The 18,082-nt window shown below is 44.7% G+C and overlaps 1 protein-coding gene across 2 annotated transcripts in view; it reads left to right on the top strand.

Annotated features, from left to right (window-relative positions):
• Positions 1-18,082, top strand: part of WTIP (WT1 interacting protein) — a 79,016-nt gene that overhangs the window by 13,082 nt on the left and 47,852 nt on the right. For both annotated transcript variants that reach the window (XM_027466951.3, XM_038185530.2), the window contains exon 2: positions 13,026-13,127. In XM_027466951.3, coding sequence (XP_027322752.1) covers positions 13,026-13,127 — 102 coding nt within the window. The remainder of the gene's footprint in view (positions 1-13,025; positions 13,128-18,082) is intronic.

Here is an 18,082-nt window from a genome sequence, read left to right on the forward strand (position 1 = left end):
GGTCACTGCTCTGTTGAGAGGAGAGAAAACCAAGGCAAGTTTGGTGCTTGTTGGGGCTTGGAGTTGTGTGTGACTGCTGCACAGGGCAGGTACAAAGCCAGGTTTGCCCCTTGCTGCAGTTTCTGGCAGGGTGGTGACGTGATAATTCACTGACCAAGTCCTGCATAGCCCTGCAGCTTCACAGAGCCACTGTGCTGGGGTCTGCAAGGACTCAGGAGTGCCAGACCATGCTGTGGTGGTGGTGTTTTGAAACAAAAAACAACCAAAACATATGTAAAACAGCCACTACCTCCCTGACTTCTTAGGTATAGGAGAAAAGAGAAGAGGTAGCTTGGGTTTGGCTGGAGCAGCCTTACACGGGGTGTAAGAGCAAACAGACGTTACTTTTTTGGGAAACCGTTTCCTCAACTCGTGCTCCACAACTGGGAGGAATTCAGGCTGGTGAAGAACCAGCCCAGAAAGAGGTGATCCCCAGAGGCTAATTTGCATTTGCTCACAAAGAAAATACTTTGAAGATACTCCAAGTGCAGACTTGCAAGGCAGCTTCCTGGGGTGCCAGGCGTGTGAGGCTCTGCCTCTCCCTGCTGCTGCTCTCACCTCGCAGGGGCTCTGCCCGCTGGGGCTGACACCGGTGGGGAAGGAGCACCCTGGGTGCCATGGTGGCCTTGCTCTGGCCACCCTACCTCGCTTGGGTCTAATTTATTTCTGTATCTTGTGAAAGAGGAGGGGAAAAAAACTTAGCTCCTGAGCTTAGGCCAAGTCTTGGAGTCCCTCACGAGCAGAGCTGCCTTTGAAATTGCTGGGTGTTTGGCTTGGTTGAGGACTGGCAGAATGGGGAAGCCCAGAGGTGCATTATTGCGGGGTCAGAGAAAGGGTGCATCACGAGGTCTGGGGGGAAGCAGGGTTTCTTTCAGCTTTTGGACAAAGTACCCCATGAATAATGAGTATTTTGGCTTAGAGGCTTTGCATTTCCAACTAGGTCAGTCCGCACAGTGTGCCCGTGCAGGGAATTTCGAGCCCTGCTCTGCAGGTGGGGAGGTGAGCTGGGAAGCTGCTGGGGGCCATTGCCCTGGGTAGGGACAGAGCAGGGAAGTCACGGGAAGTGTGTGCATTTGGGGAACTCTTAAATTGGTGTCTTTAGCCAATGGTTATTACAAGCTGTCACAAGTGAGACTGTTTCGTACCCAGTAGTCCCATCTTTGGTTTCTATCCTGCAGCTCAGCACCAGGGCACTGACTTCTGTGTTGGGGGAGAGCTGAGGTAAGGCTGTTTTGTGATGGCTGGAGTGTAGATCTGAGCAGAGAGCAGTCCACATGCTTAATTCTAAATAGGAATAATGTTTCAAGTTTTTTTCTTCTTGAAGGGCTCCTGGATCAGGTCATTTAGAAATAATAGCAAATAGTGCTCAGGGCAATATTGTACTGGGAAAGAAGTTGCTACAGAAATCAGTGGCTGGGAGACACCCAGTATTTCAGGTCTGAGCTGAAGGGCCTTCTGCTAGCAGATGCTTGGGTATTAATTATTTTTCAGGAAGTAAAGGATTGAGATTAAAACTAGCACTATGAGGAACATAGCTTTCATTTTGCGGGGGAGGTAAGGTGTAAGTTGCTAACTCCTATGTCACACTCCCATCTTTGCAACGTGTCAGTTGGTGTAAGGAAACATAGGGATCGAAGCTAGCAGATGAAAATCACTTGGGAACAACCAGTTGTACTGATGGCTTTGTTTTTCTTGCTTGGTTTGAGGAGACATCTCTCTTCTTGGCTATTGTGGACAACAACTAGAGGAGATGTGTTGTGGGTGATACTAGATTGACACAGAATCTGCTTAATGGAGATTAAACAATGATTCCTTCTATACACTGGACAAATAACTCATCTCCCAAAATAATAAAATCCATCTCTCAAAAGCACCAGTAGGAGAGGCAGGGAACGTGTAGGCACCAGCTTAGTAATGACTGGACTTTGCTCTTAACCTGACAAAGACAGCCCAGTAGGGAGATTCTTCGTTGATTTAGTAAAACCTCCCCTTATTTCCATGGATATAATTACAGAAGAGGCTGGATTCATCTGGAAACAAAGGCTCTAGTAATCAATAAGAAAACAAAACCAAATACACTACCTCTTTTAGCTAGTTTTCAGAAGAAGTTTTGTGGATTTTTTTAAGGGGACATTTGTAAATGTATTTCTTAGTGGACACAGTGAAAGGAAAGGTTCCAGAAGGACCTACCTGAAATTAAGGGAAGGTTGTGTTCATTTGTGCTGCAGTGTTTAGCAAGTGACAGCAAGCATTGCAACTGAGATTCACACGCCAGTCCTGAATGACCGACCTGGTCTCAGCCAGTCTAGGCAGCAGTGGTTATAGTGCCTGCTTCTTAGGTGGACCCTTCTGAAACTTAAGAGGTTGCCAAGAATTACTATGTTGATCATAATCAGCTGTCAATTATCTTTTATTCTTTTGGCATGATCCTAAAGTGAACCCCTGCTCTAATAGGGAAGTGCTCGGCACTGGTGGGGTTTCCACCTGCTCTGTAACGATGAGCAGACAGCTCTGCTGAAGTGGTTACTGCACTCTATCTCTCCTCTGTGTTTTGCTGAGTATTTTAATTAAAACCAGATAGGAAACTTGTTCACAGGTTCCAATTTTTAGTGATTTCACCTGCTGTTGAAAATTTTATCAAGACATACCACTGAAGGGATGATGTAAAGAGGAATGAATGTTCCTTTTAGCTGCTATGAATAGAGCCTTCTCATATCAGTTAAGTGGTGAGTTTCATTATTATTTTAATTATGAGAGGATTACACATTTCTGTTACTTCTTAGCTGGTCCTCTAAGACATAATTAACTAACATTTCACCACTTTATGTAACCTTTCCAGAGGGCAGGTTTGACTGATAAACTATGTAAGATCACATTTATTTGGAGATTTTTACTGAAACTAACAAAGTGGAAAATTGCCTTTCTAGCCCTTCCGTCTTTTCTGTCTGCTCATTCTTTCCCTGTTTTTGCATTTTTTGCTTCCTCTAAATAGTTTTAATGAATAATTGTCTGAGAGGTGTTTGCTCCACTGCGCTTTAGTAGTGTTTCTGTAAGTATTACTACAAATGAAGCCATAACTCCTTTCCTGTCTGGTGCCCATCGGTAGAGCTGATTTGTTGCTCACTAAATGGGAGCTGTCTGGGTAGTGGGGTGCTGTGCTGTGTGGTGGGACTGGGAGAGAAGGCGCACACCTTGCTCACTGCTTTGACTTGATTCTACCTGACATCCTGCTTCATGAGAAATGGAGTCCTCATTCTAAAATTTGGCTTAAAAAAGAGGATGTGGGGTAAGTGTGGAGAGGGCCCCAGTGCTAGTTGTGGAGCAGGCCTGCTGTGATGTGTGGTCGGGCCCCCAGCACCGAGGGCTGGCTGGCAGCTGCCCACATCTGCCTTGTGAAGACAGTGCTCGCTAGGCACCTGCTCACCAGTGCTTTGCACAGGGGTCCTTTCTGAAGGGAATTCCTCTCATCCCTCTAGCAAATAGACTTCGACATCAGCCGTCTCTGTGCCAAGTTGCTGTTGCAGGACACGTGTTCTTTAGTAGAAGCAGCTTAACACTTTGGTAAGTAGTTGCAGGTTTCTCTGTAGACGTGGTGGGCTGGGCTTTGGCTGCAGGTGCAGTGGGCAGGTGGTGAAAAGAGCAGGTTATGCCAAAACCACATTGTAGATGGAGTTTGTCTTTTGTCACGTCAACACGGTCAGCGGTTTGTACTTCTCCTCTGTGCCCAGTTTTTGCAGAGGAGCCCAGGCATTTCTGCCATCGGTTTGTCCATGCCAATATAAAAGTTGGGTGGTGGCAAAGCCAAGCGAGGTTCTAGGCCTGCGGTCTTGTAATTCTGGATGATGGTTTGTCACTAGTTGAGACATGGTACAGAACAGATAGTGAACACAACCCAAAGTGTGCATACAATTTACTTGAATGCTGTAACCAGGTCCATTTCCCTGCTCTTTCATCTGGGGAAACTGTCCCTGTTCTTCATCCCCATTTTCTGTCCTCTTATATCCGCTTTGTTCCCATTTTGCATCAAGATGAGTGAGACAGTGAGAGACAAAGCAGGGAAAGAGGGATGTTACTGAGTGTGATATTTGTGCATTCCTGGATCGTTGAGCAGTGCTAGACTGGACGTAGATTGTGTGTTCACATTTCTTTTGAATTAGCCAGACAGACCACGTACCCTGCAGTTCATGCCAGCTGCTGGAGAGCAGGCTGTTACCTGATCCAGAACAGGCAATACCTGATCCAGCAAAAAGTCAAAGCAGTCCAGACAGTTGATACCTGACCTAGCAGAAATCATGCCAATACAAAGTTAGCCATCAGTACTTTACATTGTGTAGCTTCTTTTTTATACAGCACTGAGTTGTAAAGCTGGTTCTATTCCATCACTGGAGCATGGCCTCATCTGTTGCATCGACTGCCCATTTCAAGGGAAAGGCTGCTATGGAGTGAAGTGAGATTTGCTCACTCTGAAGGGTCTGAACAGTGCTGGCTGGCTTTGGAGAGCAAGTCACAGAAGATGGAAATTGAGCTCAGGTCTAGCATGGTTATGCAAAGCTCAGAATTGTCCTCTGGGAAGAATCATTGCAACCAGGAGACTGACACACAGAGTTAAACAATGCTACTTGTCTGCCTTTGGTCTGTGTTGGAGAGCAGCCGAACGTGTGGGACTGGCTGGGTTTGTAGAAGACTCACTCATATTTTGCAGTGGATGTTGGTGGTATGTTCCGTTTCGGATTTTTTTTCATTTCCATTTGGATCCATAGGAAGGAAATGAGCCTGAATATATAGCATTTAGTGTTACTCTTTCCCAGGGGACAGGGAGGTGAAGAAAGCAAAATTAGAATATCCTGTTTACATGTTGCCAGTGCTGTATTTGACCAGCTGTCTTCAGGGGTTTTGTCTTGCTAGATCAGGCACGCTTTTCTTATGGTCTGAGATGCTTCCTGTCCTGCTGGAAGAGGAGCTCCGCTGTTTGCTCTAGCATTGAGCTCCTCCCTGCACCTCACTGCCTGATGAAGGACTAGGCTTTGCACTGCAGCCAGGGCAGGGAAAATGGGGCTTGCCAGAATAGTTACATGGACTTTAGAATTAGAATGTTTCATGAGCTGGAGGTGTGAGAAGCCTACAGCAAATGACTTTCTGAAATTGCTATCCTTGGATGCCCTTATAGGAAGGTATGTTCCACCCTCCCCACCATGTTTAGAAAGCATCCTTGAGTCACTTCACTTGCAATGACTTAAACTTCCAATCAGTTTGTTGGATTTTTTTTTCTTAAGGTCACTGAGGTTTTCAGGTGGTTTCCAGCTTTCCTCTAGTGAATAGTTCTGTCTCTTTAAACAGTGTTGTATCATACTTACCTATGTGCATGCTTTTTATTTAAGCAAACCTGTTTGTACTTCTGGAAACGACAACCTCCGTGTTGGAAGGTGACACCAATGACTGTGGCACCTTAGCGGGGTAGGTGGTAGAAGCAAGGGGCTGATGTCAGTGCATAACGCTGGGGCAGTGCTCATGGAAGGAGCTGTTGAATTTATAACCCAGTGTGGTTACATAATGTCATGCCTTTTCCAGAATGTCATGCTCGTTCTGGAAATAGACCATTATCTAAGAAAATAGAAAAGTGCACCTGGAAACTTTTCGACTAGTCTCCCGGTTTAATCATGAACCCATTTTAAATATGTCAAGGAAGGCAGCTGTAATATATGACCTTTTTCTGCCATATATTAGCGATGACTCATACAGGCGATGTCAGGAGAATGCAATGAAATGTCTCTCCAGCCTGACCTGTGTGCAGCTGATGTTTTCAGGTCTGACATGCTGGGTAGTTCAGCGTATTTGGGCTGCACTGCTGGTGTTTTCATTGTCACTGTAACTTGGCTTTACAGGTTCTTTGGAGCTCAAGTATTTAATAGATTATCTCTCCAGTGCTATCTCAGAAGGCTTAACTGTCTTTTCTTTGAAGACTGCATAGGTGTCAGTGGCTCCCCTTTCCTGTGTAAAGGAGCCAAGACTCAGAAGCTAAATGACTTGCTGAACGCCCCCAGCACTCTCATGTACCACCTTCTGAAAAAGAAATATGCTCAGGAGCACTGGGGAGCTTTGGGTGTTGCTTTGGAGCTTTTGGATTAGATCTTTCTGGGCTGAAACTAGGATCTTCAGGAGCGTAAGTTGTTCCCACTGTATGTGTGACTCCTTTGCCTCTCTGTTGGATTTGCCTGGCCAGAGGCAGCCCGTGGATGCGGTGGTGTGTCCTTCCCTGCCAGTTTTTGCTGGCCTCAGCCTGTTATCATCAGATCGCTGCTACCACTGTGCTGGAAATTGCCACTCCTCAAGCGGTCTGATTGTGTGTTCACACTGCACGATGTGTCAGGTGAAAAGAGCCAAGGTAAGCATTTTAAGCTGAAGGCCTTGTTGACCTGGGCCCTTTGGGGTGAAATAGGATGGCTGGGAGCAGACCCAACCAGCTCTGCTGGTGGATCTAAAGGGACAGTAATGCCTTGTCACGGGGTGTTGGTGAACAGCTGGAGGTAGGTGTGGTACGGCACCCACATAAACCCTGTAAATGTAGCTGTGGTAGGATGTGTGTCCAGGAAGGTGGAGTGGGATGCAGAAGGGTTTTTATAGACAAACTTTCCCTGCAAGAGTTGGTTGTTCCCACTGGTGCTCTGCTTTGCTCACAGCTGTACATCTCCTTGCTTTGATAATTCCAGTAATAACAAGGTGCTTTTTAGAATCAGCATTTTTTTTTTTTTTTTGCACCCCAATAATGCAGTTGAAATTATTTGTAAGTCCCCTTGTGCTTCTACTTGTGGTTGTCAACTTGGGCATGAAGCTTGAGCAGTCAGCTGAGCTCTGAATCAGGCAGAGCAGCCCACAAGAACTATTTGGTCTTCCAGTTCATTGCCTCACTAGCAAAAGATCCTTCTATAAATGCCAAGTGAGAAGTATAAATCATCCTGGAACTGCCATGCACTAAATCAAGAAGCAGAGAAATGAATGAATATTTGTAAACCAAGTGTCAGTGTAAGTACAACACTGCGGAGAACAATAGCCCTGTGATATGCCCTGTGCCGTCGCGAGGCTCCGTGGCAGAGTGAGATATCCGCACAAAAGAAAGTTATGCAGAGGCACGCCGGCTGTGGCCAAGGCAGGATGAACTCTGTGCAGATAGTGTCAGTAATTTCATGGTTCAGAGCAGTAATTTCACATACTGTATGAAGCAATAAGCATTTGCTGTACTAGCTTCAGGCTTTTACTGCGTGATTGGGTGGATCGACTTTAACAGTAACAAAAGCCTTCCAGTTTCTAGCAGCTGCTAATCAGAGCTGATAGCAGCTCGCATGACATTACCCTCTCTGCGATGCTGACCCGGAGCTGCCGGGGTTTAATTCACCAGCACAGAGATTTGCTGAGTTTATAGCTGCTAGAATACAGAGTCGGGGAGGGTGGTGCCAGAGTCATTTCTACAGCCTTCTGTCATTTCAAACTCGCACCCATCACCTCACCCTGCGTCTGAAACCTTGGAAAGTTTCCAGCCAAACAGAACATCCGATGTATTTAAGCAGGCTGGAATAGGCAGATGCCAAGCCCTGCCGACCTACTGGCAGCACAGATTCCTTCAGGCAGGTAAAGCTCGGCTCCAGTGTCCTGATCTGCAGTGCTGTGCCTGGAACTGGTCCCAGCAACTCTTTTCCTGACTCTGACCTTTCCCACCAGCTTTGTTCTATGCAAGACACAGCCTTGTTAAATAACATGCAAAGCGAAGGTATTTTTTTCCAGGAGCTGAAACTTGAACATAGTTTGTTTCTACAAAACTCTTCACTGAATGTCTGTTCCATTTTCTGAGTAAGTTCTTTGCACCAAACCTGTAAATTGAGTAAGGCCTCCTGCAGTATGAGGGCACAGAAGTGATAGAGATCTTGTCAAGTTGGCATGGAAGTGTTTTGAGCCTGAGTAGTTTACTGATGATGTTTTTATGATCTTTCTGTGAGGAGGAAAACTAGGTTGGGGATGATGTCAATAAGGTTTAATAATGACAGCAAGGAGCCTTCTGGTCTTGTTTTGCTTAAGCTGGGACTTGTATTAGGTGGTGCTGTGGCCCATTTCTCCCCCCTGGTTTAACCCACTCCAGCCCTGTGTGTGTGTACCTGCAAACCAGGGCTGTGATGCTGGCTGGGGCCAGGTCCCTCCCGGCCATGAGGTGCTGGGGCTCCTGCTGTGGACAGGAGTTCAGAATGCTTATCTGAGCATTTCCCACTTGTCTCAGTCTGTCACTTTCAACTTTAAATCAAGTTGAGATCTCTTCTGATCTTCCCAGTGGGGAAAGCTTCCCCAGGTAAGGCAGCTTACCCAGATGGTGGTTCCCTCATATCTATCCCAAAAAGGGTAAGCCCAACTCTTCATGCAATTATGTTGCTGCTGAGTGTGTCCAGAGTATATTTTTTAACTTGCATGTGTCATATTTCTTGTTGGATAATCAAACCTTGAAAATTTTGCCAGGCTAGGTGACAAATTCAAGCCCTTTGGTGAGAGCTCCCAGTGATGGCAAGGGCTGGGGTGCAGAGCGTTTCCAGCTCCTCCCTGCCTGCTGCAAAGAGCCACTGCCCGTGTCCCTTGTAGGTGCCTTGTTTTTTCTATCAGGCTCTGACTGGGGGATGACGTGTGCATTGGAACATCCCTCCTCCTGTGTTTGTTGGAAGGAAGGGAGCATTTTTCTCTGCTGAAGTCACCTCGCGGCATCCGGAGCTGCCGCAGCCCAGGATGTCTGCACAGTAGCCACTGTCAGCTCAGGCAGGTAGTGCTGCAGCACGGCTGGCCAGCTCGAGGCACCTTTGATGCTTCCCTATTTACCCAGCTTCTTAGCAGAACAGTTCTTAAAGGTAATAACAACATCCTGTGCAAAACCTGCCCAGGTGTGAGAGGCTGCAGGAACGCCTCCAGTGGGCTGTGGCTCACAGACGGCTAGCGCAGCCCCTCCGCAGTCCTGCCTTCACAGCTGGCTGCAGTTCAGTTTCTTTGTTCTTCCTGATTCATGGCTGTAGGTTTTCATTCCCCACATCTTGAGTAAGCCAAAATTGTAGAAAATTTATTGTGAATGTTTGTAGAGATGGTCTTTCCCTGTGAGAATAGAGAAATTGGGACTTTGCAGCAGCCCAAGGGTAAATTTCACCCACCCTCTTCCCAGCCCTGCAGCATGAACAAAACAGCAGAGGCAGGGAGGGATTCATCTGTGCCATGTGTTAGTTGTTAATTTTAGCTTTACCATAACTCTTGACGACAGGGCATGGTTGTTTCCTACTGTAGGCAGCATGTAGCACTTATCCTGGAGATACGGTGTGGCTGTAAGGCAGTAAAGCTGCAGCTCATCCCTGAGCTGTGGCGCGCTGTCAGGAATGCGATAGCCAGATTCTCCCTCTGGCTCGTGCAACTGCTGCTTGCTGAAGTCGAGGGGGCCATATGGTACCATTTTTCTTGTAGTTGTGCTAAACCATTGACTCAGGTTAAGTGAGGATGGAATTAGGTGCAGGCTGAGTTCCGCATGTGCATGAGGACAAAGCCCAGCCAGCAGGTTATTGTACATCTGCCGTTATATGTAGGGCATCTCACCTCTTGGCTACTGCCTTTTTCCTAAATCTGGGTGAAATCTATATGAAGTACCAGTCTGCAACCTGTACTGAATGGTCAAAAGGACACTGCAAAGGCTTGTCAGGAGCAAGATCATCCCTAAACTTGATGTCTAGGTACCAAACTTCTTCAAATGTGTAGGCTACAGCAAGGAACTCTTACCCCTATGTTACAGCAGGCTTACTGCATAGCTGTAAAGTTTTCTTTAGGTTGCTGCAGGTCCCTTTGCCCATTATTCTGTGTCATGTTGTAGTCTCTCAGGTCTTGGAGCAAAATCAGTGACTGCAACAGAAAATACATGTCTAGGCTAGTTACAACTTTTGTCTTATTTTCTTGTGGTGCTTTTATCAGGATTTGCTAATGTGTGCACCAGCCGGAGAGCATTGCTGATCTAGTAGCTCTGTTGCTGTATGACACAGTCAAGCCCAATGAAGCGGGCAGGTTACGGGTGAGGGGGGTGCAGGCAAAATGCTGCAGCTCACTCTAGGAGGGACTCTCAGGGAGCTCCGTCTCTTTCTGGCATTGCTTTTTTATTGATGAACTTTTGCTGAGGTCCACAGTGTGTTTATTTCTTTTTCCTCCCCAGTTTTGGTTAAATACTGTGTAAGGATAGGAACCTCAGCTAAAGAAGGCTGCAGTGTTGTGCTCCAGCTGAGTGAACCTTTATACAGAATAAGTGTATGTGAAAGACCTTGTAATGTCTTTTTCCCAGCTGAAGAGAGAGACCAGCTCTGTAGGAGACTTGACCTGGGTGAAAATGCAGCAGTTGGTGTGCTAAGGATCTGGAGGTACCATGGCTGCTTCTAGTCGAGGTGGTGCAAGGGGCAAGGAGTTGCACCAAGGCTGAAATACTTGACGTGAAGTCACATAAAGTGAGGTGTCAGAAATGAGACATGCTTGCTCTGTAACAGAACATTCTTCACAGGCAGTTTAACAAGCTTTGGAAATAAATCTGGAAAAGAAAAGTGATGTAGCTGTTATGTCAAGGCTTTCACAAGCTTGCAATGTGCGGTCTGGGCTGTGACTGGTGGAAAACCAGACCTGAACAGCCATGTAATCAGTGCTTTTCCTAGGCAGTTATGAGCTCACTGTATGCTCACACCACAGCTGCGTATATATTTTCCAAAGTACACTTTTGGAATTATACATGTGCCTTCTTAGTATGCTAATGGTCTCTGTGGTCATTTATTCCTGGAGCTAATGACTGGTCTTTTAGAGAAAATGAGTTAACAAACTGACAGCTGCTCTTAACGAACCACTTGCTGCAAAGGCCAATGTAAGTTTAACATTCACAATAAATCCTTTTGCTTCTGACAGTTCAGTGGAGCAATGGCAAAGAAATTAGGCAATAACTTCATTTATCAAAGAGGCTTGTGGCTGCAGTAGATTAGTGCACGAGAACTCAGAGAGATGTCAGAATTACAGATTGGATTTCTGCTATCCTCGGAGTAAAATTAGGCGTAAATAGGAAAAGGTAGGTTTCTGTGTAACCTCCCAGCCAGGCTAGCAATAGCCATCTGTCTTAAGTAAACATTGGGTGTGAAGAGATGGGCAAGAAAGGTGCAGACAGCTGGGGAGCTCCGAAAGAGCTCCCTTCTGGCTCCATTACCAAGAGTAGGCAAATATTGTATCATGACCTTATGCTAAAACCGCTCATTTCAGAAGTGAAGGCCATCTGCTCTGCTCTGCCTCTCCTCTCTCCGAGGCCGGGAGGGACCACAGTTGTGTCAGGGCTCCTAGCACGTGAGGAGGCACAGCAGGTTTGTGGGTTGCTCTGACTGCTTGGCTGGTCGCAGTGCAGGTGCTGGGATGCATTCTCCAATCGGTGTCCCCAGTAATCAATAGCCATCTTTCAGCAGCAGTTAACCATTAACTCATGGCAAATAGCAGACCTTTTTCATAACCTTTGGCTACAAATAAATAAGTAGACATAAGACAACAAATATGCTGAAATTTCCATGTCCTGTGTCAGAGCTGAGCTTGTCTAAGGACCAGAATATTTTCCCAACACTTTGTTTGCAGTGAGCTGATGGCTGTAGCTGACAGCTGGTTCAGGGTTACAGGCTTAGCTTGGGACATGGGTATCTTAACAATGTTAACTTTAATTAACTTTGGGCTTTTTTTTTTTTTTTGCTGTTTAAGTTTCTACCAGCTCATAATATATTAATATTATATAAATATTTGTATTTTTTTTGTGTGTGTGACTGCATGTGTTTGTGATATGTTCACAGCACAGCAGAGGAAAATTCTGGGTGATCAAAGCCTGATTTTGTAGTTCTTGATTTGCTAGACTTTCAAGTGTATTAGTGCGTGCATCTGTAGAAAGAGGGTCTCAAACAGCATGAGCACAACAGTTTCATTCAAAAGTTGCGTGATGCAGAAAACACTTTTTTTTCCTGCTGTAGTACTTCCAATATCACACAGCTTTGTTTTGAGATGCACTGTACAGCAGCAGTCAGAGACCAGTGGGCATCTCTGATAAACTTAGTGTTCCTGAGTATGTGGAAGGATACAGATTCTCCAGCATTTCATTTCCTCCTTGTAGTGAGTGCCCTGTGTGGGACCAACAGCTGAATTTGCCAGCACTGTGTTGGCTCTTTGTACTTGGATCTCCTGCAGACTATATGAGAGGCATCCCCAGCTTCCCCAAGAGCTCAAGCAGTGAAGGTGAATTTCTGACCTCACTGCAAAAGTGCTGGATGGACTTCTTGCCCTTAGACCATAAGGAGGGGAAATGCCTTGCTCTTCTGTTTTTGTAAGCTCCCAGGTTATGCTTATGAGGTTGCTTATTACTATTTGTGGAAAATTAATTAATAAATCCAATGGGCAAGACCCATTTCCCTGTGCTGCATGGCTCCCACCGTGGACCAGCACTGCTGATATATCATGGTTCTGGAGAGGGTCAAAGAAAAGAAATGTTTTGATTTTGGACCTGATTGTTTCAACCTGATTGGTTGTTTCATTAGTGATTATTGAATGTAATATGGCAGAGCACTTAGTTATGAAGATCTCACTAGATTATTTCTTCAGTAAACTGAGTTATTTCCAGAGGCCATGCAGATCTTCTGTTCTATTTGTGATTTCAACTGTCTTTCTGGGATTTCTGTGTTCAGCCAGCCTCAGTCTACATGTGTTGAATCGCCAGCAGAGGCTCTGCCCTCCCCTCCACTTCCCCCTTTTATTTTGGGTTAATTTCAATGCATTTATTTCACACAAGCTGCCTGCTGCTGACTTGAGTACTTGAATCTATTGATGTAGAGGAGCTCATTGATTTGCGGGTATTGTGAGTGCCATGAATCAATGGCCCTGAGCTGGTATTAGAAGCTGCAGAGAATTCTAACATTTGTTCTGTTTCTTCTTTGTAGGTATCTGTATAAAATGTGGAAAAGGTGTGTATGGAGCGAGCCAGGCTTGCCAAGCAATGGGTAACCTCTATCATACCAACTGCTTCACGTGCTGCTCTTGTGGTAAGTCAGACTTACTGTAGCCTTATTAAGTGGCTTCCTTTTGTAATACGTACTCCTGTAGCAACCAGTGTGCAAGGTGAGACCTCATCTTGCTGGTTTCCTGGGGCAAAATTCCCATGCAGGAGTCCGGTTTCAAGAGTTGTTTTTTATTTACCATCTGTAAGTGTTCAATGTTTTTTTTTTTTCTTAAGTGACAGGCCAAAAAAGTAGTATTTGGTTGTTTTAAGGGCTGCATTTACAAAACGGCTTCAACCTGGCTTTTATAAGCACTACATACTTTAAATCACTTGTTTATGAAACTGTAATGCATACTTATTACTTTTACAGAAAAACAGTAAAATTTGTGCAGCCAAACCCATTTTCCCTCACTTTCTATTTGCAAATTCAGCTCCAGTCAATCACATATTTGTAACTTCTGTGTGGATATAGTGCTCAAAAATTGTTTTCTTATGTTTGAAAGTGATAGAAACAAATAGAAATGGTGAGTTGAAACCCCTTGAGCTATTACAATGTTTTGATTTTTTCAGAGGAAAGCTGTGCGGGTAAACCACTGTTTCAGTGCTACTCTCAGAACCTTTACAGGTTCCTTTTTTCATTTGAATGTAAGAGTGATGCACTCTGTGATTTGAGGAAGTCATGGCTTTGCCAGGGAAAACAGGGCTTGGAAAATACAGGACAGCACTTTCAGAAGTGTTTCCTTTTAGTTGGGCGGCATTAAAGTGAAGTTGGAAACTTCCTCAGTGTCTTGTTTGAAAGTGCCCAAGCGCGCTCAGATTCCCCACCAAGTTCAAGAGATCTCTGAGAATGCATTTTTGGAGTCAGGTAGCTTTCCTTGATATGGCCACACATTTACTTAGGTTGATAATATCTGCCTGGATATTGAAGACCTTGTTGTGATAAATATACGTAGCAAAAGATTTACCATGAGCAGAATGTGCCGAGTATGAATTGTTTATAAAAAGGATTAATTAAGGATTAGAAAAAGAGTAAAAGATTATTGGCATAGAACTAAGTAAGTTTATAATGAAAAGAACCATTGTGAAGTTCACTTTTGAAAAGAGAAGTCTTGTCTTTTCTCCTGAGATATGTACAGATAAGTAAATATTTGTTTAAAGAAACCTACAACCTGAACGTAGAGTTCAGTGACCTTTATAAATCGCTCTGGACCATTACCAGGTTCTAGAATAAACTTGTCTCAAAGCTTCAGGGATCACTCATGACTTTGTTCAAGCCTGACACTGAATGAGTAGCTATTTTGTTGGCTCCCAGAGTAAACGAAGTGCTTCAGCATCCTGCTTAGCAGAGGATTACAAAATATGATATCGGATAATATCTATCCACTCATCGCCAACATTAACCTAGCCTAATTGCATGGGTGAATTCCAGCTTCCTCTGTGGGGCAGACTCTCTTTAAAAGTAGTCAGGATGTGTGTTTGTTGCTACAGGGGCCTGTACACAAGTGTCACACTCCTCCCCAGAAGAATAGGTAAGGGCTGGGGAATGTATTTTAACAGCAAAACACAATCCCAGCTTAATTATCCAAAAGTACAATGAGCTTCTGTGACCATCCTGGCGAGGTGTGTGTGGCCAGTGTACATCTAACAGAGGGCGACTTGAGACATGCCCTTTTGGAGCGTAGCTCTGCCTCACCCCACTGTGCTGGTGGAGTTCTGTGATTCACACCACTTTCTGTGAGTCAGTCACATGCATGCATGAGGAAACAGCACTCCAGGTTGTCTCTGGGCTTCTCGCTGTGGTGGTTATGTGCTGGAGAGCACAGCTATCATCTGCCAGGAGGTTTTGCAAGCAAGAAGCGCTTGGGTTTCCTTCTGTCTGCAAGCTCCAATACGATCCTGGTGAAAGGGGAATGTGTGGGGCCTTTCTTATGTTAAGCACTGGAAGGTATCTAAGCTGTTAATATGGCAGCAGCAGGTGAAATACTTGATCAAAACTTACGGTCAACTGTGAGTTAAAAGCAGAGTTTTTCCTTTCAACTCAGCTCCTAAATAGTATCAAAGTGAGCACAGCCAGAATGGGGATGTTGCAGTAACTTCTGGGACAGTGCAGGCGGTAGATCCAGACCTTGGGAGTGAGGCATGCGAGTCACATTTGTGGGAGCTGCATCCTGGAATGTGCTGCTGAGAAGACTTTACTGGACATCTTGTATGAGCAACTGAACACGAACTCCTCACGGTACTGGAGTTTATGAACGAGGGGTGCATTTTACCTTGAATGTGAGACCCAGCTGAGGGTTCTGTGCTCTAGTTTTGATGCTGGATTTCAGAAAGATGAGGAAAAACTGGACAGGATCTGATAGCAGGAGTTATGTGGGTGATAAAAGACTAGAGAAAAGATAATCATGAGGGCCCAGTGTATTTTGAGTATCAGAAATAATAAAGGGGGAGGAACTTGGCTGGAGCTTGTAATCAGCTTTTACCAGGAAACAGCATTAGAAAGTGGTTTCATGCATACTAGAGGCAAATGCAAGACAGACTTCTTCTGGAAGCTGAAACCACACAACTCAAATAGGGAATCAAAGAGACATTTTATATAAGGAGGATGATTAATTGCTGGAACAAAACAGCAAGATAAGTGACAGATTGTGTGTTCTTCAGTGCTTTCAAATTAAGACCAAATGTCCCATTGGAAAGTGTCTCAAGTCGAGCCAAACTTTTTGATTCAACACACAGGTAACTGAGTGATAATTGATAATTAATGACCTTTGTTAGGCAGGAAGTCACATCCCATGGACTAATGTTCCTCCTGGCCATTACGGTCTATGCCTTTGACAGGAGAGTAGAGGATCACATTAGTGGCTGCCTAATACTGTTTCCATGCAGGTTCTTATTTATACTTGGAAATGTGAGATAAAGATTACAAGCTTGCCTTTTTTTCCAGTTTTTCCTAAATAAGAAGAGTGATCCAGACTACCCTACAGCAGGTACCTTTGAATAGAACAGATCTAGAAAGTAAGTCAGTAACCAAAGAAGAAAAAATCTGTACCTGAAGACATTTGATTTCGATAAAAGCCCAATATTTAACCAACAACAATTAAGTGCATTTTGCACTCCTGGGAAAAGCTGTGGTTTGGAGACCACTCAGACTGAAATGTGATGATGAGTAGGAGAGCCTCCAAGGTTCAGTGCTCAGCGGTGAGTATTTTCAGCTCAGCAAGACAAGTGCAGTTAGGCAGATAAATGGGAAGAGACGGTCAGAACAAAACTCTGGCAGTCAGACTCCTTCCTTAGGTATCTCTTTAACTTTGGTTTCAGTGCTAAAGACGATCTGCCAGGGTACTGTGGTTGAAAAGGGCAGTGCATGGCAGAGTGGGCCATGCTGGGCCTTCCAAGGGGAGCACAGTGCTTTCCCCAGTGCTGCCCCTGTGGATGCCTGTAAGTGTATCACACACACAATTCCTGGAGAGAATGGGATCATTTGCTGGGACCGAATAGTTACATGCAGATCGCTGTCCTCAACCTCTTACAGAAAACAACTGGAGTTTGTTAGGATGCTTTTTAAATGTAGGTTCAAATCTTCTTTTAGCTCTAACACCAGAGAAACTTCTTTTTAGGCCTTGATTCAGCAAAACGCTTAAACATGCTTGAATAAGTTACATTACTCAAATGTAAGCATGCTTTGCTGAATCTTAAATAACAGAGATGAATTTAGGCAACAAGGTAGATTGTCCCTTCCGTTAAGTGTAAAATTTTACTTTTGGCAGGACTTCAGTTGCAAATTCTACTTATGGTAGACGAGCTGAAATATGTCTGAAAAGCTCATCATCTAATTCCTCTTGGTAGTATTTCAGAGCATGGCAGGGTTTCTTGAAGGATAATTGCAATAATGGCAGGTCACCTGTGCCCTCAGTGAGGGTGGTTGGTTGGAGGAATTGATAGGATCTGTTTGATGCTTGTTACAGAAAATAACTTACCAGGCACCTCTAGGGTTCAGGGGGCGCAACAATGTTCAAATCATAGTGCCATCCACAGCATCTTTTCAGGCTGGATATTTTAATCCAGTGGCAATGATTGTAGAAACTGCAGTAAGATAAACCTCTATGCTGAGGAGGTACCAGTTTGATATTTGTTACTTTCAGGTGGTACTTGCAGAGCTAAGGGCTTGATGTCTCAGGCTCTAAAAGCTGAGATGTATTTTACTCTGAAAAGCGGGGACACATTCTGTTCTTGAAGGCAAATGTTTGAGCATGCCATTCGTCTTTAATTTGCACTTTTGCCACTGGTTTTAAGGCACAGGAAATCACTGCAAGATCAATCAGAAGCCTAAAGCAAACTGTATAATCCTGAAGGTATGCAGCTCATTTCTTACCTAGTAGGTATTGATTGGACTGGAGAACTCATGGGGGTTTTTGCAGCAGTTTCATTTTAAGGGACAGCTTGTGAAGGTATCACAGTTCAGCTGATTACCGACAGTGCTGCTACTACATCAGCATTAGCCTTTGTCCAGACTCCCCCAGATTCATTGCTACAAGCTCTAAGAGAAGGATTACAGTGAAGCTTGACAGCACGCTGATTTTAAAAGGTCCAAGTGGGACGTCTGTAGCAGTAGGTACTGTTGCCCTGAAGGTATGAAGCACAGTTGTGAATTAGCCCATGCCCTCCAGCTGGTGTAGAAGGGAGATCAGTTCGTGGCTGTAGATGCAACCTTTCTTTACACTTTTGTATTACATCTCGGAGACAACAGCTGCCTTCTTGCTGAGGCCACTGATTGCTACTGTATGTAAATGTGTATTAATAGAAGGTTGATTGTGTCCCTGCTTGTACTGAGAAGCTCCTTGTGACACTGCAAACGTTCTTTTGCGTATTTGCTGCCCCTGGTTGACCCTTTGTTTGCTTTTGGCAGTGGTAAGGCACAGAACATCTTAAGGTAGCTGAGTTTTTAAAAACAAAACACACGCACACAAAAAACTACCAACACAAACTGAACAAAAATAAAAC

This window comes from Anas platyrhynchos, chromosome 12 (genome assembly GCF_047663525.1).
Source record: "Anas platyrhynchos isolate ZD024472 breed Pekin duck chromosome 12, IASCAAS_PekinDuck_T2T, whole genome shotgun sequence".
Taxonomy (NCBI): domain Eukaryota; kingdom Metazoa; phylum Chordata; class Aves; order Anseriformes; family Anatidae; genus Anas; species Anas platyrhynchos.